Consider the following 23,009-nt stretch of genomic DNA (forward strand, 5'->3'; position numbering starts at 1 on the left):
CATTGCCAAATTTTATGCCTGACAAACTCAGAGCAGCGATAAGATCAGCAGGGTTGATGAATGAAATTAGAATTTTAAAAGATACTCTATGTAAGGTTCTCTACCGAGTAGCCTCAGGACTGACTGGTGTTTCTACTCCCGGCATGTATAGAGGACACTAGAAGAAAAGCCACATAAAACACGTAATCATATTTACTTTGGGAATACGGAAAGCCAGGTTCCTTATACGACGCTAGCGACTATAAATGAGGACTCTCCAGGAAGTCTTTGGAGATGAGTCCCAGAATGATCTATCTTATTTCATGAACCACAGAAACATTTGTGGGGAAAGCCAGAATTAACTGACTTGGCTTTAGGTACGAAAGCAGATTCACCATTAGAGCCCAAGACCTCTCCTCAACTCTGCAGCTTGTTTCGCTTGTCTTTCTGCCCTTGGCTTTCTTGTGCACCTGCTGGGTTGATTCTACCTGCTCCATTCCATGTGCACACTGCCCATCGGTCTGGATGGAACCAAAGCAGACATATCTGTCAAACGACCTGTCACTGACCTTTCCCGTCTTGCAGACACCGGCACACCTAACAGGCCAGTTCTGAAAGCACCCATGACAGCAAAGAAAGGCAGAGCTCCCAGTCTTCTGTCAGGTCTGTGGACAGCTGTCATAGTGTAAATTGTAGGTCAATTACCTTGACCTACTCACGGCAAAGCCTCACTAACCGGTTCCAGTAAACTTTGCCAAGAAGGACATTTTCTCTCTCTTTTACATCCGTATTTCCTATACTGAATAAGTTCCAGAAAATTCTGTCAAGAGAGTCAAAGCTCTGAGCAGGATTCAGGATCAACCTCAGAGGCTCATCGTTGGCTCCTTTTAGAGCCCTTGTTCAAAGTTTTAATACTTGGTAGTTTAAACAGATGGAGATATGGGGATATCGAAGCACACACTTCAGAATTTAAAAATAACAGCAACGAAAACCTGGCTATCAGCTCCAGTATCCAAAGCTGCCACCCCCTGGCTGTGCAGTCTGGGCTACGCTGATCTCGGGGAGGGTGAGGTCCTGATGTGTCATCTGCTGGGCTCCCCTGCTCTGCTGTCGTGAGTCATCCTTCCCTCTGACAAACTCGACGTCTCTAGCAGGCTGCTCTACCCTGCTCTCTGCCATCCATAAGTCAAGACAATAGTCACACTCCTGGGAGTTGCCGTGAGTCAGAGGCACAAATGCCAAGGGGCCAGAGGGGCCGGAGGTTCCAGAAAGACCACATGGAATAATGTCAGACTCTCTGAGTAAACCCAGAAAGCAAGTCACTCCTATCTGTGTCGGAAGAAGAAGGCGTGTGGTGCTGAGCCCTCTCCTCACAGGGTAGAGGGACAGTGGCCAGGGCAGAGTCAAGAGGGCTTCTTTGCTAACTAACCATGCTTAGCCTGAAGCTCCACAGGGCCTCGAGCGCCTCAAATTGGATTGGGCTGGCCAGGCAATGGTTATGGCCACATCTCATCATCACCACCAGGCTCTGCGTTACCAATTTTGAATCCTGACACTTAGTCAAATACAGCTTGAATTATGTGTTTTTTCAGACATGTAGACCATAACTTGTGGGGCAGCTTTGATGCATGAGCAGCTGCTGAGAATAAATGGTATTTTCATAGAGTCTCCACTCATGAATGTGTCTAGGTTCTGAGTTCCCCCACTCTTGCTCCTGTTCAAGAAAAATGCCTCGCCTGGAAAGGTCTAGATTTATTCCTCTCCATGCTTGTGCAGATTTCTTTTTCATTTTTATTAATGTATATAGGCAAATAGCGGACATCAATGCAGATTGGTTTGTATTTTACAGGGCCCCAAGTAGATCACGTTCATTCTGAGACAGAAATAATAATAATAATCATTACATTTTCTTACAAATAGAATGGAGAGAAATGTCAGCTCTGGAACACAGGAAGACATTTTTGTGTCAAAAAAAAAAAAATGGTGGCAAGACACAGACACCACTCCTGGCAGAGCAGAACAGGGAAAGACAGCATTTAGCCCTCCCTCGTCTCCTCCCCAAGGAGCAAATGAAAGGGCCTGTGCCTCAGGCTCCTGCTGAGAGCTGTTTTCAGCCCCAGGCTGGTGATTCCTTCAGCAAGGGCAGAGACAGGTGTTTTCTTTCCCTTTATTCTCTCCCCCCTCTTCCTCCCTCCCTTCCTCTCTGTGACCCTCCTTCTGTGGCTGAAAGAAAGAAGAAAATACCTTTCTAATCTTACTCAGAGATGTAAATTACTTCAGGTACAGGGTTTAGAGAGAGATCGCCGCCCCCCCCCCCCCCCCACACACACACACACACGCCGTCTTACCTATCTTCTCCTGAGCTTTGGGGATGCAACGCACATCATGTTAGACAGCCTTTTTTCTTTGCAAACATTTCCTTACTTCACAGGCCCAGAAAATGGGACCCCTTCTCACACCTGGACATCAAGGACCAGCATGGTCCACTGCCACTTGCTGCTGCTTCCTAGCAGCTGTTTCCAGGGACCTACCCGCCTCCTCACTTGTTCTGCAAAGACGGCTGATCATCACGCACAAACCATTTCTCTGAAGCATACTACGTTCTCCTGAGACGCTGCACTCTAAACTTTCCAGCCAGAAGACAGACTCACTTCATGAGAAGAGCGGGCAGCGATTTGGAGGCATTTTATTTTCTCAAAGACCACATATACTCACCCTCTGGGGGTTGGGCAGTGTAGAAGGTGCTTCTATACCAAAGCACGATGTCAATCTTAAAACTGCTGTAGACGCCCAGGAGAGACACGACCAAAAGCAGGAACGCCATGAGCCCGCCTATGAGGTAAGCCCGGAAGTCTGGAGCTGCAAACACGACAGGGAAAAGCCAATGGCAGGAGGTTAGTGCTATCCTCTACACCAAAGCCAGGTGGGAAACATGAGGACACTGGGTGCATGCATCTCCGAGTTTCCTTGTGAGTATGGGAGTTGGGTAATTTCAGTGTGGGCTGTGGAGTCTGGGAACAAATGAACTCGCTAAAAACCAGGAAGTCTTAGGTATGAACACAGGAGCAACAGGACTCCAGACTCATGGGAACTGTCTCAGAACACATGGGTCCAGGTGCCTATGCGGGGTACACTCTGACCATATCTGGAATGTCCCCCGGGGTTTCCCCAGGAGATTCTAGATTACAGTTCTACCATTCTGCTTCTCCAGATCCTCAGCGTTAAGCAGAGGGACTCCTGGTGAAAATGGTAAAAACAATAAATTGACCCCTCTACCCAGAAACCAACTGTGCTGGCTCCACCAGACCAGTAATAAGACAGGCCTCACTCCACGCATCCCAGGGCGCCTAATATCAGTGTTGGTGTCTGTCAAGAGGCCCTGACGTGGTACCCATTGCCGGTTCTGCCATGGGAGCATGCTACAGAGCATTTCCAACAACAAGCAAGCGGGCAGACAACTGGTGAAGAACCAGTCACTCCGAAAGGGAAGTCCGGGTTACTTCCAGAACAGCTCTGGACACCAAGAAGAGGAACCGTGCAGCACCCCACCTTGCCACAACCCCAATGGGGCTGCCTTGGAATGAGGGAATAAAGTAAGGGAAGCCACCTCTCCAACCACTTCCTACATTAGGACATTCCGATTGTCCACACACCCCAGGAGGGGGTTGGTGGTCTGGGGTGGGGTAGGGGGATATGTGAGGAGGAGACACCTTTCTTTGGATCTCCCAGAACAAGCACTTTGAGTTGACAAAAATCTTCACAAAGGAACTTATCAAATCCTCCCCCTGGAAACACACACATAGTAAGCATCTCAAGGCCCAAGACTTCCTGCATGTTTTCACGTGTCTGTAGATCTAATAGCACACTCAAGTACAATGATTAAAAAAACACATGAGGTACCACCTTCTCCCCGAAAACAGTCCACTGAGTAAGCCTTGGTGCCGCCAGTAAAGACTGCTCTGCACGCAGGCTGTTGCCCATTCTGGTCCCCCCCCCCCCCCCCCGTTAGAACCTTGTCATCCGCCTGCTGACTCTGAGATGGAGTCTCTCCTCCTGCCCATCTTCTCATATCTTTGCCAGCTCTTATCGCAGTTCAGTGAGTAACACCATCTCCCCTTTGGGAGGATCTGATCTGAGAGAGTCAAAGTCGATGATGGAGGTCTTGGAATCGCAATTCATGATATGACTATCCGGTGACTAAGCCCACAGGACTCGGGGGAGTCAAGAACCCTTGGCAACGAGAGTGTGGCCTGAGACTCTCCAGCTCACCATTCCTAGTGCTGAGTAGCGTGGCCATGTGGTGCCCTGTGAATGTACTCAAAGATGGTGTTGAAATTGTCTTGTTAGTGAAGAAGCTCAAATGTGTAGGGGCTCTGAAGTAGAAACAAATGGAAAACTCACTGCTGATATACCAGTGCCCTTATTAAGAATGTGATTTGTCTGGGCTAGAGAGATGGCTCAGTGGTTAAGTGTACTGGGTGCTCTTTCAAAGGACCTGGGTTCAATTCCCGGCACCCACATGGCAGCTCACAACTCCCTGTAACTCACATTCCAGGAGATCTGATGCCCTTTTCTGACTCCCATGGGCATGAGAGCATATATGCGGTGCACATATATATACATATATAAGATCAAAACATAGATACAAATAAAATCTGAAAAGCAAGAATGATTTGCTATTTGAGTTCATGTAACTACCATCAGCAGCCTTCTGATAAGATGAGAGTTGCAGGATAAATGATTAAAAGACACGGAAGCAAAGGGGAAAAAAAAAGACAACTTTCTAGTGATTTTGCTTCAGAGGAACCAAGCAAGATCTAAATCTGGAAGTGTCTTCAGAAAAAATTAAAAAAAAAACAAAACAAACAAAAAAAAAAAACGAGGAAGTCAAATGAAGAAGCTGCCACCAAATAAACCAAGGAGTTTAGATTCAAGAGGGTGAGGTTCCTAAGAACTCAAGGCTGGCAGAACAAGGGATACATGTCCAACCCAAACCGCTCTGCGTGTGGGCTGTGGAGTGAGTGCTTAGAGAAGCCAAGAGAAGTTTAGCAAGAGTTTCCTAAGTAGTGGTCCAAACTAATGTAGCAAATAATTCCTCTTACTCCCACACGACTAACGGGTGCTAGCTGGTAACAACAGTGGTCCCTCTGAGCCTGGACCTGGCCTCAAAATCCTTCCAAGCATAGTGCCTTCAGTTTGTCAGTATGAACAGAGTCTGTATTGACCGTCTTGGGGCTAGGTAACCAAACGGTGCTGTCAAACTTCCATGTTCAGTTAAATTGAAACTGAAATCATGGTGGGTGTCATGGATTCCCTAAGGTGGAATTTTCTCTTTTCTCTGGGGTTACACTGGCCTAACTAACCAGGCTCTTTTTCTGCCAGAAACTACTGGAATGTCTTCAGGTTCTTCTCTGTTCCTTGGCTGAGAAACCATCTTCTCACTGGATTATTAAAACAGGCTCCTTCGTCAAAATAGGGGGCCACTGCAAGTGGCTTCTTTGCTCTGGTCTGACTGGTGTGCTGCAGGCCAGACCACGGATATGGACAAGAAATGCATGGGAGAAGGTGGATCACCAAGGCCATGAATGCCAAGCCAAAGTATCTGTTCTATCTCAGGGGGAAACAACTATCATTGATATCAAGTCAGAGGATGGTGAGGTTTCAGTCATCCTTGATGAAATAACTTGTATTAAACCAGAAAAAGTTCTCCAGGCAAGGGGTATCATTTGGGAAACCGATACAATCATGCAAATAGCACATAATAATAGCCCAGACCTTAATAGTACCAATGACAGTAACCCAATCTCTTAGACCTCACTGAATGTCGGGCTCCGTGTTTGCTTTGTAAAATTATCTCATCTGATCCCTCATACACTACTCTGTGGGGAGTGAGTATGAATTGGCGCGGTCACCATGTGGGAGGATGGGGCATTATATAGTAAAGCTAATGACAGAGGGCCATTTGGCAATTCTACCCTCGAAAATACATCGTAAGTCATGCTTCCACGTGGGGATCAGAGTACACACTCGGGAACTTCCAGAGTGCCATGACTTGTTCATTGTCCCAATCTGGAAACTGTCCCAATAACCACATATTTATCATATAATCAGTGAAAGGTGATCCTGACTGTTGAGTAGAACTCAGGTGAAAACACAGGTACTTGCTGCATTATCAATGAACTCAGGTGAAAACACAAGTGCTTGTTGCATTATCAATGAACCAACACATCCCAGGCACCTAAGAAAAGAATTGCGTCAGAGAAGAAATAATATCATCCAATACTCATAATATAAAGCCCCTAAGCAGACAAAAATGACTATTTTGAGTAAGATCAACAAACATCACAAAGCAAAGAAGTGACTTTCCTAAAAGAGGGATGTTGGTCAGAGTAAGAAAGAGAAGCTTGGCCAGGAAGGGCGTGGAAGCCTTTCCATCCCACACTTTTCACCTGTTGTCCCTAAGGCAGGGATGGTAACTTTGCTTGAGTTTAATTTGCAGTTCAACTGTTACGTGGTACATACATTTTCTGTGTATATTATGTTTGACAATAAAGATGAAAATCCCAGTTTGTTCTCAAGCCTTTTTCCCCACAGTAGTGTGGAAGGTGCTATTATCATTCTCAACTTACAGGCAGGCAAACTCAGATACTAGGTTGTCATGCAGATGCCCAATGCTAAAGCCAGGACTTAAACACAGAAACTTATGCCTAGTCCTGGGTGTGAAGCACTCCACCATCTAGCTAGCTAGTAGAGTGGATAGGTGGGGCAGAAGTTGCCGGCAGACCTGAGGGAGACTACAAAACTGGGCAAGTGTGTCAGTCGTTGCCATGAGATAAGGAAATGAAAGGATCAAGATGACATCAGAATTTGAGTATAAAGTATAATGAAAAATACGGGGGTGTGTTTAGCAAAGGTAAGAAAACAAGGTTTAAGAAATTAAATAGAGTTTTGACTAGAACATGGGAGGAAAGGCAAAGCTGCCATGAAGAAGGAGAGAACACAGCTGAATATGTGGAATGTGTTTGCATCTGTCTTAGAGTGATGGTTGAAACCATGGCTAACAGAAGGTTGCCTGAAATGGAGATACAGAACTACATTTCATAGACATCTCAAGACAGTGTGGTATTATCAGTCATTGCTGACACTAATGATAGTAGTATTTTATGAACCAGAAGTTCCAAGAAAAATTCCTAAACCAATGCATTCAACCTTAAAAGAAATTATATTCAAAATGATGACTGAGAGACCGTCATCTGTGTGAGTTGCATGAGCTAAACTGAAGGTATTGGATTTATAGAACAAGAAGATTGACTGATAGCTTTTTCTAATGATTTTAAAAAGGCTAATGTAGAAAGCATTAGCAGCTTGGTACCGACATGAGAGAAGAGAAGAATGGGGGTAGAACTGAGGACCCAGAAGCAGATATGCACAGTCATAGCCACTGATGTGTGACAGAGATGTCAGAAGCAGACCTTGGAGAATAACGTCTATAACAGAGGACTCTGGGGAAAGTCACTCAGAAGAGTGGAGCCAGATTGCTATCTCTCATGATGTACAAAAATAATTGAAAATGGGTCAGAGGTCTTACTGTAAGGCCTGGCCCTGTGAAACTGTTAGAGAACCGCATAGGAGCACTGATGGAGGACAGGCGAGGGTTTTCAGAGAGGACCCAGTTGTCCAGGACATAATACCAACAGTTGACAAAGGGAATTGCATAAGATTGAAAAGTTCTCCACAACAGAGGAGACAGTCAAGTAAAGAAACTGGTCTGAGGAGTAGAAGAAACTCTTCTGGCTGTGCATCTGATGGAGGATTAATATCTAGAATACACTTAAAAAATCAAAAACCAAACAACCCAATCAACAGAACTAAAAGGTGCACCCATAGGGCTGCCAGAACCTCCAGAGAGAATGACTGGTACAGAAGACTAGCTGGCAGGAAGGTGATCAAAACTGAAAGCCAGCCGGGCGATGGTGGCGCACGCCTTTAATCCCAGCACTCGGGAGGCAGAGGCAGGCGGATCTCTGTGAGTTCGAGACCAGCCTGGTCTACAGAGCTAGTTCCAGGACAGGCTCCACAGCCACAGAGAAACCCTGTCTCGAAAAACCAAAAAAACAAAAAACAAAAAAAAAAAACTGAAAGCCAGCAAAGGACAAGCAGCCAGTGGACCCAGATGAACCCAATGTTCCTCCCATCCAACCCAGCTGTGAGGCCAAGAGACCAAGACAAGGAAGCGGTTGCTGTAAATCCAGTCACACTTAGCATAACTAGGGACAGAGTGAGCCTAGCCCCAGGTCATGCAAGCAAGAGAGAAAGCATGCACACTCAGAACAGTACACTGCCTTAGACCATCTCTACATGGAACTACTCTAAGGGATGGCCATCCCTCAAGATCAGAAGTCAGTAGTAACAAAGCCACGTTGATCAAGTTCTACAGAAACTTGTCCGATGGGCTTTACCTTGATACATGTGATTAATTGATATTTTGTTTGTTTATTTATAGAGACAGGGTTTCTCTGAGTATCCCTGAGTGTCCTGGAACTCACTCTGTAGACCAGGCTGACCTCGAACTCAGAGATCTGCCTGCATCTGCCTCCGGAGTGCTGGGATTAAAGACATGTGCCACTATCACCCGGCTTGTGATTAATTGAATAGCACTATATTCTAGTGAACTCAAGTCCTCCCTTATGCCTATAGCTACACACACACACACACACACACACACACACACACAGACGACATTTTACAATGTCTCTTGTACACTCTTTCAAGTTACTCTCAAGGTCTGTTTTTAACCTGCACTCTACCGTCTGGCTTCACTCTCTCGATAAATCATCCAAATAGCAGGAAAACAGGAGGCGGACCAGACAGGCATCAGGTTGTCAGCAGGAGCAAGAGGCAGATAAGAGAGGACATCCTGTCCATGTATAAAGATGACAAAAGCAAAAGAACAAGATCTAAAAGAGATTTTCAGTCCTTAAAAATGATAAAGAGAAAAAAAAAAGCCCTGTGCAGTTGGAAGCCCTCTTGTTCAGACATCAGATTTATAGACAAGGTCGCAAAGTTAAGCAGTAAAAATAAATAAATAATTATAAACATTTTATTTGTATAAAAAATTATGATGAAATGAAACTTGAAAATCACAAATAACTGATTATCAACATTGAGCAATTTGGTTAAAAAAGGAAAACCCCATTTTCTGTCATTTTGATGCATAAAATCTCAATGTCTATGAAGATGGCCCAGACAAAATCACTCTGACAGAATCCCAGCTTTATCTCAAGACAGCCATAAGAAACAGCACCATCTTTCTCTAAGTGGTACCCTGGGTTGTCCGTTTAGTGCCTCCCGTTGCCGCCTACCGAATGGATGACATCACTGCTCTTTAGTAAGCCTTCCCCCCGCTGTCATTTTCAATGCCATGGGCAGCATATGATTCGCGGGACATTACCTGGGAGTTTCAACATGATGTAGGCTGTGGACACTCCAGCGTGGCACATGAAAAGAAGGCCGTAGTCTTCCATTTTTACTTCTAAGAATGTGATATTCACTGTGTAAAAAATGTGATCCTTCAAAGAAACGTTGGTTCTGGAAAGCAAGAGTCAGCCATTAACAGGGGAGCCAAGTTTACCCAACATAAGGTGAAGTTTATCTTCTAGAAAGAATGCGTGGTTTTTTTTGTTTTTTTTTTTGCTTTTCCTAGAGAACCTTCTAGGCCATATTTGACTCTAAGGTACTTACTGGAGTGACTCAATATATACAGAGTCTATAATTGTAAATTTTTATTTTCATCTGAACAGTCAGAAAAAGGTAAGGCGCTGCTGACTGCCATCCCATGCGCAGCCCCAATGGGCATCTTCTTTTTCCCCAGATTACATCTTAATGTGTGTGCTGTATATTCTTCTCTCTGCCCAGCCATATCACTTCCCATCTCCACCTCCCTAGGGCTGGGATTAAAGGTGCGAGCCACCACCACCTGGCTCTGTTTATGCTTTTGACTGGATCAGTCTTGTGTAGCCCAGGTGGTCTTAAACTCGCAGAGATCTACCTGCCTCTGCCTCCCGAGTGCTGGAATTAAAGGTGTGCATCCCCACTGCCTGGCCTCCATGGCTAACTCGTGGCTGGCTCAGCACTCTGATCTTCAGGCAAACTTTATTTGTTAAAGTACAAAGTATCGCCATGGCCAGCAGCTCATAATGGAACTGAATGCGACGGGCCGAATTTGAGTGGCAGTTGACACACACGGATGCTGTCTCTCTTCGTGCTTGTGTGTCGCTGATGCTGATTCAGCTGAAAACATAAGCACCTTGCATTTGTCAGAGCTAGACGCTTGACTGCACACAACACAGAATGGTCATTATAAGACAAAGGCAAGAGGAGAAATGAAAAGGCCGGCGGAACTGCCCATCAAAAGCAGCGATAGCAGTGTATTCATATGGACGGAGTAACCCTTGCTAGCTTTCAGAGAAGCCCCCAAACCAGTACCTACTCAATTCCTTCCTGGATGCGTCTGGAATCGCTGTAGTAATCATCCACCAGGGTACCGTTGATTCTCCAGCATCGCAGGTTTGTGTTCTCTTTTGTGTCTGTTATATTGCAGTCCACAATAAGGGTGGAGCCTGGAGCAATCAGATTCATAGACGCTAAGTCAAAGTGCTACGGGTTCCCAAGCTGTCGGCCTGGCTGTTAATCTAGGTAACAAAAATTCAAAGTCTACAGGGTGTTTCCTACTCATCCCCCACCCCCAAGATGGTGCATCTGTGAAATGGGGCAGGAAAGAAAGTGGAAGGTACTCCCTTGTGACAGATGACAGCCTTAACGTTCAGACAGATGGTGTGACTTGCTCTAAGTGACACTTGCCTTGTAGGGAGACATGAGCCATGACTCTAGTTTCCTAGTCCCTAATCCAGTGATCCCGTACTTTAACAGATGTGGCCCCTATACCCATGCTCTTCTTTCCCTTATCCTCTATCCACACATATCCTAAATCATATTTAGTAAGCCTGCATTTTCAGTTTATCTTATTCTTCAGTCTAATAAGGCCTACGTCACCTCCCAAGAGGAGTTCTTCATTCTCTGTAGTATTTTACATTTTATCGTATAAATTGATGTATAACACATACCATAAAAAAGCATGGACAGAGTAGAGCTAAATAGGGTGTTAACGTTCATATCATCTTCCTCCCATGAAGAAAACAGTGTAGTTCCAGAACTGCAGAGTTTCCCACAGTCTCTTTCCTTCATTTGTATTACACAGATTGCATGTTTATAGCCGGATTCTGGCTTCTGTTGCTTAGCATTTACTTTCGGATCTCATCGGTTCTGCTGCATGTGTTATGTAGTGGAACATACTCTATTTATTTTTCCTAAAATCACTACTGCTCACATGCGTTGTATGTGTTTCTGATATTTGCTTGAAGAGTCTTCTGGGAACTCTCCTGTGTATGTTTCCTGAGGCACACATGAACCCATTTCATATATATATATATATATATATGTATGTATATACATATATATGTGTATATATACATATATATGAATATGTGCATATGATCCAGATACATGATAAGAACACGTATCTTCTCCAACATTAATATTGGCTGCATACAGTACTCAACTTCACGAGGTTGCCATGGACTGTTTCCTAGAGGGTTGATTCAAGCTGCACCCCTACCAACCCTGTGTAAGCTTCCTGTTGCTTTACACACTCAATAGTATTAATGGTCAGACCATTTCATTATAGATGCTCATGCTCTGAATTTCACTTGTATTCCTCTACAGGGAGCAAACACATGAGCAAACAGCTGCCTTGTATTTTACTGGTCACGTGCATGGTACTGGTTGAGCATGGTTTGACTGAACATTTCCCTCCTCTGCTAGGTCTTGTCTTCCTTACAAGCATGGAGAGTCTGTGATCACCTATTAGAGGCATTTTGTTCGGCTCCAAAGTTTTTTATACTTTTAATATTGTCTTTTAATAGATGGAAATTTATTTTTAACAGACTCTTATTATACGTTTTCCCTTTAGAACTAAGGTTTTGCTTGTTTCAAATTTTAAAATATCCTTTATTACTTCAGAATCATGAGGTTGTTTTCCTATGTTTTGACTATCATATTCAGGTCTACAGTTCACCCAGGATTATTTTTATATGATGTGAAGGAGAGGTCAAATTTCCTTTTATTCTATATTATATCTAATAAACAGGTACTATTTATCCAAACATTTTTAATTTCCCAGCCTGGTATCCTGGTATGGTAGCACATCCCTATAATCCCAGCACTACTCAGGGAGATGAAGACAAGAAGATCAGGAGTTCAAAGCCAGCCTGGGATTCTCTCTCTCTCTCTCTCTCTCTCTCTCTCTCTCTCTCTCTCCCTTAAGACTATAATTTATCTCTTTTTCTGTAGTGTCTTTATCAAAATCCAAAAGAATGGTGTGTGAGAGTCGATCTTCCACTTCTATAGTCTTTCCTTGTATCCGCTATAGAGCTATAGAGTGTATAAATTCGTTAGCCTCTTAATTAGGTATTATTAGTCTCCCAATCTAGTTCTTTCTCATTTAAAATTCGTTGACTCTTAAAAAAACCAAGAAACTGTTAAAAAGCTAAAGAAGAGGACAAATTAATCTGATGTTTTAAAAATCCATTAGAAACACCTATAAAAAGTTCAGTACTTGACTATTGAACACTGTTCCTCTGAACATACAAGTTTTAAAGGCCATGTTATCATATTATGTATTTATAGATTCAAAATTGAAATTTGATCACTACATTTCTACTGGCCTCTAATAATGCTTTTGCCTTAACATCTATCTTGATATCAACTTAGTTATATAAATATTCTTGGGAAAATGTTCTCGGTACCTCAGAGGTGGGTGATGCTGAGAGCACCCAATAGGACAGACAGTTGCTGACATGTAATTTTCTGTAGTCCCTGTATCCCAGAGGAAAACAGCCTGGTGGAATCATTAACAGAACATGTTAATATCAAGATACTACACTAGTGTTTCAAACTAGTGAAACTAAAAAGTTTTTATTATATTAGAATAGTCTTTTAAAAAAACTACAAGTGATTGTGGCATTTTAGATAATTTTCTTAGAATAGCTAAGTAGATGTCCAAAGATCCTTCAGCATCATTATGTTTACTCTCCTTCTTAGAAACTTCAATTCCCCTGCATCTCTTGTGTGCATTTGTGTGTACGTTTGCATACAGGTGGTATGTGTTCAGGTAAGTTCATATGCGTGTGGGGATGTGTGTGTGTGTATGTGTATGTGAAGGTCAGGTGTGAACCTTTTTTTTTTTTTGAGTCAGAGTCTTTAGTCTAGAACTTAACCAAATAAGCTCAGCGGGTCGACCAGTAAGCCTAGGCAAGTTCATGTTTATGCCTTTCCTATGAGCATGTGCCACCATAGATAACCTGCTTTCTTCACATGGGTTTTGGGAGTCAAATGCTGGTCTCCATGCTCATTCATCCCTTTACCTGCTGAGCTATCTCTCTAGCCCAACACTTTGGTGCACCTCCCATTGAGCCCAGGCACACCCAGACTTGGAAATCAGACATGTACCAGGGTTGTCTCCACCTTGAACATTTAATGCATCAACTGAAACAAGTAGAGCAGTGACCTCTACCCATGGTAACCAGGAGGGTTCTGACAGCTTTACTTACCAGGTTGAACTTCGATGGTGTTGTTTTTTGGATATGAGATATGAGGAATCCTTAATCCAGACGCAGGTTCCTCTAAGAAGAAATCACGCCCACAAGAACTACGCATTAGAAGAAAAAAAAAAAGATACATTCCCCCAGAAACCTAATGCAATGCCAGTAGTGCTTCGAGAGAAGACCCCATAAACATTGGTCAAGAAGAGTTAAAACCCAGGAGTGTGACATTTGGGATGACCACAGTGTGGCTGCATTCTGCAAAGCTCTTCACTTCGTTACTCATGAGTAGCAGTTGTCACCAACCAATGATGCCACCTACTAGATCACACATATGTCAAATCCGGAGGTCATTCTAGTCAACAGTTTTCTCATGCTCCTCTTCAAATTCTTCACCACCCAGCCCAACACATGCTCCCTCCTAACTTTCCGAAGCCTGGGCCTCCATCTTCACTTCAGAATCACCAATTCCCTGTCTGTTCTCTAGTCTTGTTAGACCAGTTTAGCCACTCACATCTTGAATTAACATCTAAAGTCCAATGCCCAGGAAGTCTTAACTCCAGGACATCCCTCTGAGTTCCAGAGCCGCAGAGGTTATGGCCGATTCCATTTCTCCTCTTGCATGCTTCATGCTCAACTTGCTTAAAAACCATATCTCTCCTACACCCGTTTTCTCCTTGAGCTGTCTTGTTTCATGATTAATGTCACCTTCCACTCAGCAGCACATGCTCAGAGGCCTAGAATCCATGCCTCCTTCCTTCCTCCCTGCTCAGTTAACTCCGAGAGGTGTATCTTCCCTTTTTGGAGATGCTGTGGATGTGTGCGCATCTCCCAACCGTCCATGTTACCATGGTGCCTGTGTGGCATCCCACCTGTACTTTGGCACCTGCCTCATAACCACCATCCTGTTCCCAGAGGGAGCATCGGCAGGGTGGCCATTTCATTTCAGACGTGAAAAGCACCCTAAGCTGTTCTCATGGAGTCAGCCCCGCTGCCTCTTTACCATTGTTCTGAGAAGAAAAAAAAATCCACACTGCCATATTTGGAACTCAAGTTCCACCCACTCCTCACCCCTGACTGATTCTCTAACTTCACCACCTGTTATGATCTTATCAACCCAGGCCAACTTGCCTGTTTCCCAACCCTCATTCACAACATGGCTCCTCTTGTTCTTGGGTCTCCACAGCTTTTTAGTCTCTTATCTGTATATACGCTGGTCATTCTATCTGTCTTTGAACTCTTTTCTGCCTATCATCATGCAAGCACCCACGTGTTGGCTCACAACAGATGTAACTCTAGTTCCATGGGCTCTGACACCTCTTCTGGCCTCCTTGGTTACAAGGCACGCAAATGGTGCTCAGACATGTATCCAGGCAGATCCCCTTACATAGAAAATTAATCTAAATCTGAAAAACCATAACAAATATGACAGCCATAAAGGAAAAAAATACCCATAGGGACAAATTATTCATTCAATGTGTACAGAAAGAAAAGTATTTACCTGGACACATATGGTCACAATTCTGACCCTAATTATGGTTCTAGCCATCCCTGGGAATGTTGAGAAGTTACTGCTTTCCTGGAGCTCTACAAGAATATGCTGGCTTTTTTACCTGAATATTTGAGGCTTTTTTTTTTTTTGGTCTAATCTAAGTGGCTGCTTTACAGTCTGCAGATCACCATACGTCCCAGGAAACTAGGTGCCAGTGAAATAGCACCTAGCATGGCTGCTTCCAGAAGGACTGACTCCTCTATCTTGAGCCCTGACACCACACAAGCAGTTGGTTATCTGGGAAACACATCCAGAGACCCTGAATATAAAGCTGAAACCAGGAGGTAGTACCACGCCTGGAAAGGTCATCCTCCAACCACACAAGAGTGAGGACGACAGACAGGGAGACGAGGGTAATAGTAACACTGTCTACCGTGGACGCCTACACTTTGCTAAGCACCCAGGGAACTCCCCTATTACACAATCTCTTTCGATGCTCTCCAAGAGTTCTGAACATTCCATCTTTAAAGTTGGGAGAACTAAGCTGCTTGCCCCCTTGTCTCACTCTCTGGTGCTTTGATCCAATGGGGACATGTTAGAGGGTCTAGTACCCTTCAATAAAACCAATATCCTGAAGCCTGAAGCCATTCAGCCCCCATGAAGCTGAGAACCAGACAACCATACTTGAGTAAACTTACTGATGCTCACAGAGATGTAATTTCGAACCGTGAACTCTCTCCCCAAGTGAGTGAGTCTGGCCGTGCACGCATAGCTCCCGCCATCCTCTGCTGTGACGCTGTTCACGAAAAGCTTTCGTCCTGAAAGAATATACTGCTTCCCTGCTTTAAGTTCTTCACAACCCTAAAGACACACCCACAAGAATTGAATGAGTACTGGGAAACGCTAGTCACTTCATTAGTTAGCATTATTTTAGGAGCTACAGGTAGACATAACTTCCATATTCACATGGGCACCTACAGTCTAAACCTTAGATATTAACGATCTAACCAGAAGACAATGCATAATACATGCCAGATAGATGCTAGATGGATGGGTAGGTGGATGGATGGAGGAAGGATGGATAGACAGACAGATGGAAAGACGAATAGATAAGTGGAATTAGTGAACAAACAGATGTCAATCACTGACAAAAACACTTGACATAAACAACTTAAGACATTTAATGTTCTTGTAGTTTTACTCCTTCATGTTGAGAAGTGTGTGGAAGAGCCCTAGAGAATATACTGTGAGTTCAGGAAGTAACCAGGATGTTTGCTTTCTCTTTTTTTGTTTATTTCATCTGGAACACAGCCTATGGGATGGAACCACCCACATCCAGGGCAGGTATTTTCCTCTTAATTAATCTTCACTGGAAATGCCCTGACAGACACACCCAGGGGTGTTCTTCCAATTCTTAAGCACTCCTCCATCAAATCAAGTTGACAGTCAACATAGAGAAAGAAAGGGGTGGACACTCATCACTTAGCCACTTTCCTTCCCTCCCTCCCTCCCTCCCTTCCTCCCTCCCTCCCTCCCTCTCTCCCTCCTCTCCCTCTCTCTCTCTCTCTCTCTCTCTCTCTCTCTCTCTCTCTCTCTCTCTCTCTCTCTCGTGTGTGTGTGTGTGTGTGTGTGTGTGTGTGTGTGTGAGAGAGAGAGAGAGAGAGAGAGAGAGAGAGAGAGAGAGAGAGAGATCTTCCTTGTGCTGCTGTCTACCTTGTTTTTGGAGACAGTCACCGACTTAACAGGCTAGCCAACAAACCCCAGGAATCTGCCAGTCTCTGGTACAGCACCAACTCCAGCTTTTTTACATGTGTTTATGAGGATCAAACCAAGAGCCTCATGTTTTTAAGATAAACATCTTACCAAGGCAGCTGCCTTCCCTGCTCCCAAAACCTGACTTCATCAAGTTAATCACCTTCACCTCATGAACCCACTTCCGGACTCTTGTCCAGGCCTGTTCCTCTTCCTTTGAGAAGCCCCACTCCACAGAAGGGATGTTGTCTAATTGAGTCCATTCTTTTATTCAGATATTTGAGTTTCTATCTTTGCCAGCACTGTGAGAGATTTCAGCCATGGGGGAATTAGACACAGCTACATTCCTCATGAAGCTCACAGTCTAACAGATAAAATAGATAAAATCCTAGTTCAATAAAAATGTAAGCAACTTGGTGTTACATTCTCTCCAGACTTAACCAGGCACAGATGAGTCCGTCCTTATTCTCCACCCAACAAGGAAAATGAATCTACTTTGCACCTAAAATTCAATAAATAATGTCAGAATAAGCATACGCTTATTTACAATGTGCAACATCTCTTCCTAGATTTCTTACATTGCTCCAATAGATACTCTGTAAGGAAATTCCAGTTGTCATTTGACAATTGTTCACTGATAGATGGGAGCAACTATTAGGGACTGGATAAATAAAAGCAACAGCCCCTCATAATACAATTGGTACCTTGAAACAAAAGGCATTCGAATGAGTGTTGGGGGATGCTGGGTGTTTTCATAGTTAATAATATCCTATAAAATGGGGCCAGGGAATAAGACACCCACATTTAAATGATCCCATAGAGCTTAGATTATTGATAACCTACATCTATTAGACACATTAAAGCTAACCTCAGAAGCACTGAAATGTATCAGTGTTATACTAATGAAAAAAATTTAACAATTACCCGTGGATTAATTTGACCAAGAAAAAACTCAAGTTTGAATTCTCCTCTTCTCTCCCTGTGTCTTCTGCCTATAGGTTGTGGTTTGGGGCTTGTCTTTAGTTTGCTGTTATGTGAATTTTGTGGTCTACTTTTTCAGAGTACAGAGTCACAAATTTTGAATGCTTGGACTTCAAAAATCTCTTTCCTGTGTAGACTTGGCTGGAGAGTCCCCGACTAGGCACAATCTGCGCTGGGCTTCATGGTTGAGCACTCTGCCTTCTGAGTCGTTCTTTTTTCCATCATTCACATTAACCCTTAACCTGGCTGTGTGAGGGTCCTCTTGCCCCCTTACAGTGACTAACAGTGCCTTTTCCCCAGTTTCCTAAAGTATGCAGACCTTCTTCTGGTTTGATTTTTTTTTTTAATTTCAGGGGGGATATCTCACTATCAAGATTTAAAGTATAAGTAATAACAATAGCAGCCATCTATTGTTTTCCAGTTAGATTGTTATGGAAACACATTATTATAAAAATGTATCTTGTATTCTAAGAGACAGGAACTTTTTTGAAGCATACAGCCCAGGTACTAACACACCTTAAGATCGCTTAAGTGTTAACCTGATGCCTTGCTGTGTCTTCGGCCTGTTTGCTTAACCTACCTTTAGAACAACGTAACAACCAACCTTACTTGCCTTGGTTTACCCATGTATCAGCTTTTACAACATAAGCTAATGCATAGTTGTAATTTCAAATTATGTGCTCTTCCACACCCCTGGCCCAGAGAGGAATGCATGCATGTATGCATGTCATGGTAGCAAATGCTGGAAGTGTGTAAAGAGGTCTTATACAATAAATACTTAGCATAAAAACTGGAAGCAGCATGCAGCAGGCACAAGTTGATAATGGAATGAATGTCCCAGTGCTGAATCCTCTGGGGTGAGCTGGAGTCAGTGACCTAATCCCTTGTAAAACTGATAAGGATTCTTGTTAAGTATCCATCCCTCCTTTCCCATGTGTTCAATCAATACAGAGTAAGGGCCTTTGTTGGAGACAGACAGCAAGAGACAGAAAGACATCAACCAGGCATAGATAGGCACAGACACAAGGACAGATTCAGACTCAACAACAAACAGACTAATGACAACACCAAAACCACAAAGACAGACAGAAGACACAGGGAGAAAAGAGAATTCAAACTTGGATTTGCTCTTGGTCACACTAATCCAATGGTAAGGTGCTGAATTTTCCCTCCCTTATTTGACACCAACACATCTTACCACCTCCAAGGACATCTTTAATGCCTTTAACTCATGCAGGTTGTAAATAACCTAAGCTCTAGGGGGTCATGTAAATGGAGAAGTCCTATCTAGTCATACTTTATAGGATAATGTTAACCATGAGAATACAAAATTGACCAACATGCATGCAAATGCACTTTCTACTCCTGGCTCAGCACGTGCAATACTTCACAGGTGCCAAATGTCCCGTAAAAGTCTAACTAATATGCTCTGAATATAAAAGTCTGCTGAAGACAAAATCGGTGAGAGGGGTAGGAATCTGATCACCGAAAGTGAGGGAAAAAAAAAAAAAAAAGACTAGCTGAAATGCTGCTGGCAAGAGAAGAAGACGGTAACATCGATTTCTGAGGGTTCCAACGAGCCATTCCTGAAGACCAGGAAGCTGTTAGATACTGTTGCCAAAGCAAGGCAGAAATACGTGACAGCAAGAAAAAAGCAAAAGCCAGTAATGCAGTTTAAATTTGAAACAGGGAAGTTCCATGGCCTGCACTTGATCTGAATGAAGAGATGTGGAAAAGAGGAAGGAAAACCAGTAACAGAGACTTCAGAGTAGAGGTGTTTAATTTGACTGATCTAACAGCGGCATTGAGAAGCTTAGCCACATATGAAAAAGGGCAAATACAAATCACAGAGTTGGGGCTGTGTAGCTGGATCAGTAGTTAGAGTGCTTGCTGTGTAAGCTTGAGAGCCAGAATTTGGATCTACAGAAAACCATCTACATGCCAGGTGGGTGTGGCCACCGTGGCCTGTCATTCCAGACAGGGAATCTTTCCCAGGCGGCTCAATAGCAAGGTTCGCCACATAGGTAAGTGCCGGGTTTGATTAAAAGACCCTCCCTCATTGACTACCGTAGAAGAGCGGAGGAGGATGCTTCTTGACACCAACACCCTGCACACAATTGCACGCCTGCCCATGTGCACCCACACACATGCAAAATGGAAAAAGAAAAGCATTGCATAGGGAATTGAAAATGACAATAGTTACGCTGAAGCGAGCCAGTGAGGTCAATGGAAGGTTTCACACAGCTGAGAATAAATGGAGCATTCTAGGGAGCACGCCAGGAAGACTTGCCCACGGAAGCACGTTCACACAAAGCAACTGAGAACGGGAAAATGCACGTGAGATGTAGAAAAACACATTAAAAACAAAAGGGTTAAACAGACATCTAGTTAGAGTCCCAAAGGAGACAGACAGAAAGTAAGTTAAGAGACTACTGAAGGAACTAGTAACTAAGAAACAATGGAGAAAATGCATAATAGCTATAATTTCAAAAGGCATGTGCTGAAGAGATGAGCAATCTCTGTCTCAGCTCCCCAGAGTCGCACTACTAAACTCCAAAATCAAGGAGAACATTTCCAAGGAATTCAGAGATTGAGGCCTATCGCTTCAAAAATGGCTGAAAGACAAGAATAAGAAAGGTGACCCTGTCCATGGAGTGTGAAAAATACTGTATTTAAAAACCATTGAATAATATGTTCAAGCTGCAGAGTGAAAATAAATGCCAATCCATGAAGAATATAATAATAATAATAATAATAATAATAATAATAATAATAAAAGAACATTTTCAGAAAATGAGATAACTCACACTAAGAAAATTCATGAGATGTTAGTTGGATACTTATATATTATAAATAATTATTCTAGGGGTTGGAGACACAGCTCTGTGTAAGGGTTAAGACCACCTGTTGCTGTTTCGGGGGACCTGGTTCAGTTCCCAGCTCCTGCAGGTGAATACACACATCATTTGTAGCTGCAGTTCCAGGGGAACTGATGCTCTTTTCTGGTCTCTATGGTCACTGTAGGTGGTATATATACATACAGTCAAAATCCTGACACACAGAAATGAAAAATAAATCTTTGAAAGATGATTCCAGAGATCACATGAGCTCAAAGATACTGATTAGACTAAACATGAAAAAAAATTCAATGTGTGGAGAAATTCTAGAAGAATATTGATTAGGTATAATATTGCTGTTTAAATGACCAGGAAATTAAAAGCACCAGCTACGGTAGCATATAAACCAAAACTCTTCTAGAGAGGGGTTAAATATTGGCAGTCATTCATTTCCTCAGAAGGTGATAAAAATACTATTTCATATCGAGCAATAATTCAAGGCTGACTGTAGATGAAGTAACCAGCCAATAATTATTGAAGATATCCACTAGGAAATTCGTAAAATATAAAGATGAATAACAAATGCTTGGGTTTAAAAAATAAGAAGAAGAAAGGAAATAATTTTTAAACCAGAATGGTAAATGAAAGCCACCAACATCAGGGGTTCAAAGGTAGCACATAAAGAATCACAGAACACATAAGGAGTAAAAATCCAGCCTAGAGCTTTTAGAGGCCTAGACACCTGCTACTTAAAATAATCATGGCCTAACAGTAAACAAATACAGAAGAAGTATACAAGAGAGCCAGCATCCCACTAGCTACCACACAAAACCTGCTGCTGTTGTATTAGCACCAAAGGGAGGCAAATCTCAAGAAAAAAGGGCACACGGCAGAATCTCGCTGCAGCAGGAAGCCAAGCAGCGTAACATATTTCTGTAAATAATATCGCAAAAGTTTAGCACAAACATTAATAAAGTCGAAAGTATAGCAAAATCAATAATCCCACTAAATTGTGTTAACAAGTCTTAGTTAAACTACAAGAGAATGGAGAAAGAATTAGCACACTGACTTGCATAAGTCAGCCCCACGAGCTCCAATGTCAGTGTGTGTGTTCTCTTCAATACATAAGAAACATGGGCAGAAGCTGAACATATATATGCTGGCCCAAAAAGCCAGCCTTTAATTCCAAAGTTCTGAAATTGTATAGAACGTACCCTCTGTTGTACTACTCCGTCCCAAAATCAGAAATATTACCTTGAAAAATACCCAAACTGTGACATTTGTGAATTAAGCAACCCTTCAAAAACATCTCGAACCAAAGAAGAAATCACAGGGAAAATGAAATGGTCTGAGCAGGGTGGTCTGAGAGCGAGAGATGAACACCTGCAGAAGTTGACCGAGATGCAGTTTCAAAGGAAGGCACCTCTTAAATCTGTGTGTTAGAAACCCGCGCTTAGCCGGGCGGTGGTGGCGCACGCCTTTAATCCCAGCACTCGGGAGGCAGAGGCAGGCGGATCTCTGTGAGTTCGAGACCAGCCTGGTCTACAAGAGCTAGTTCCAGGACAGGCTCCAAAACCACAGAGAAACCCTGTCTCGAAAAAAAAAACCAAAAAAAAAAAAAAAAAGAAACCCACGCTTAATGACAGATGAGTCTATCTCAGTGTTCAGAACATAATAGAAGATTAAAACCAAAATCAAATTAAGTTGTGGGGAGAACTAGGAATTTGATAACGTCAACCAAGAACAAAATAATAAGAGCAGATGTATAAGGAATGCAGTTAGGATTTGAAAACATCTATAAAACTGATGAACTCCTGGCAAGAGTAACGAACCAAGACACAAAAGAAAGTGGGGCTACCAGACACGGGAAATTAGATTCTATGAACACTGAAAAGAACATAGAAGTATATTTTAGTAATATCATCTTAACCTGTCAAAATCAAAATTTCTAACTGAACATAGAATTATAGGATGAAGAGTTCTTTAGCTATTAAAGACAGCTGCATATGACACTCCAAACTTGTCCTCAGAGGAAGTCCAAGTCCTGGGTGATGTCACTACTAATGTCCACAAGTGTGTAATAGAAGAGTTAATGGGTCTGTTACCGTCTAGACTCTTCTAGAAATCTGAAGCATTTCTAGAGTAAAGAAAACTGAAATTTCACTCTATTGACTTTACAAATCCGTGTATTAAAATCTGACATAGCTATAACACAGGTAACAAGAGCCCAGAACAGCAGCATGCATGTTACAAAAGCAAAACTCTAGAAAAAAAAATCTAGCAAGTTAAATGTGATGATAGTGTTTACAC

At 42.9% G+C, this 23,009-nt stretch overlaps 1 protein-coding gene across 1 annotated transcript in view; it reads right to left on the minus strand.

The window, feature by feature from the left end:
* Il1rl2 (interleukin 1 receptor like 2) overlaps nt 1-23,009 on the minus strand; it is a 36,661-nt gene that overhangs the window by 7,291 nt on the left and 6,361 nt on the right. Inside the window, exons 6-10 of the mRNA XM_041656132.1 lie at nt 15,828-15,990; nt 13,647-13,718; nt 10,469-10,598; nt 9,431-9,567; nt 2,695-2,838 (exon numbers count right to left, since the gene is read on the minus strand). Coding sequence (XP_041512066.1) covers nt 2,695-2,838; nt 9,431-9,567; nt 10,469-10,598; nt 13,647-13,718; nt 15,828-15,990 — 646 coding nt within the window. The remainder of the gene's footprint in view (nt 1-2,694; nt 2,839-9,430; nt 9,568-10,468; nt 10,599-13,646; nt 13,719-15,827; nt 15,991-23,009) is intronic.

Source organism: Microtus oregoni, unplaced genomic scaffold (genome assembly GCF_018167655.1).
Source record: "Microtus oregoni isolate MIOR12 unplaced genomic scaffold, Mior012 000007F_ref0000211, whole genome shotgun sequence".
In the NCBI taxonomy this organism is placed as follows: Eukaryota; Metazoa; Chordata; class Mammalia; order Rodentia; family Cricetidae; genus Microtus; species Microtus oregoni.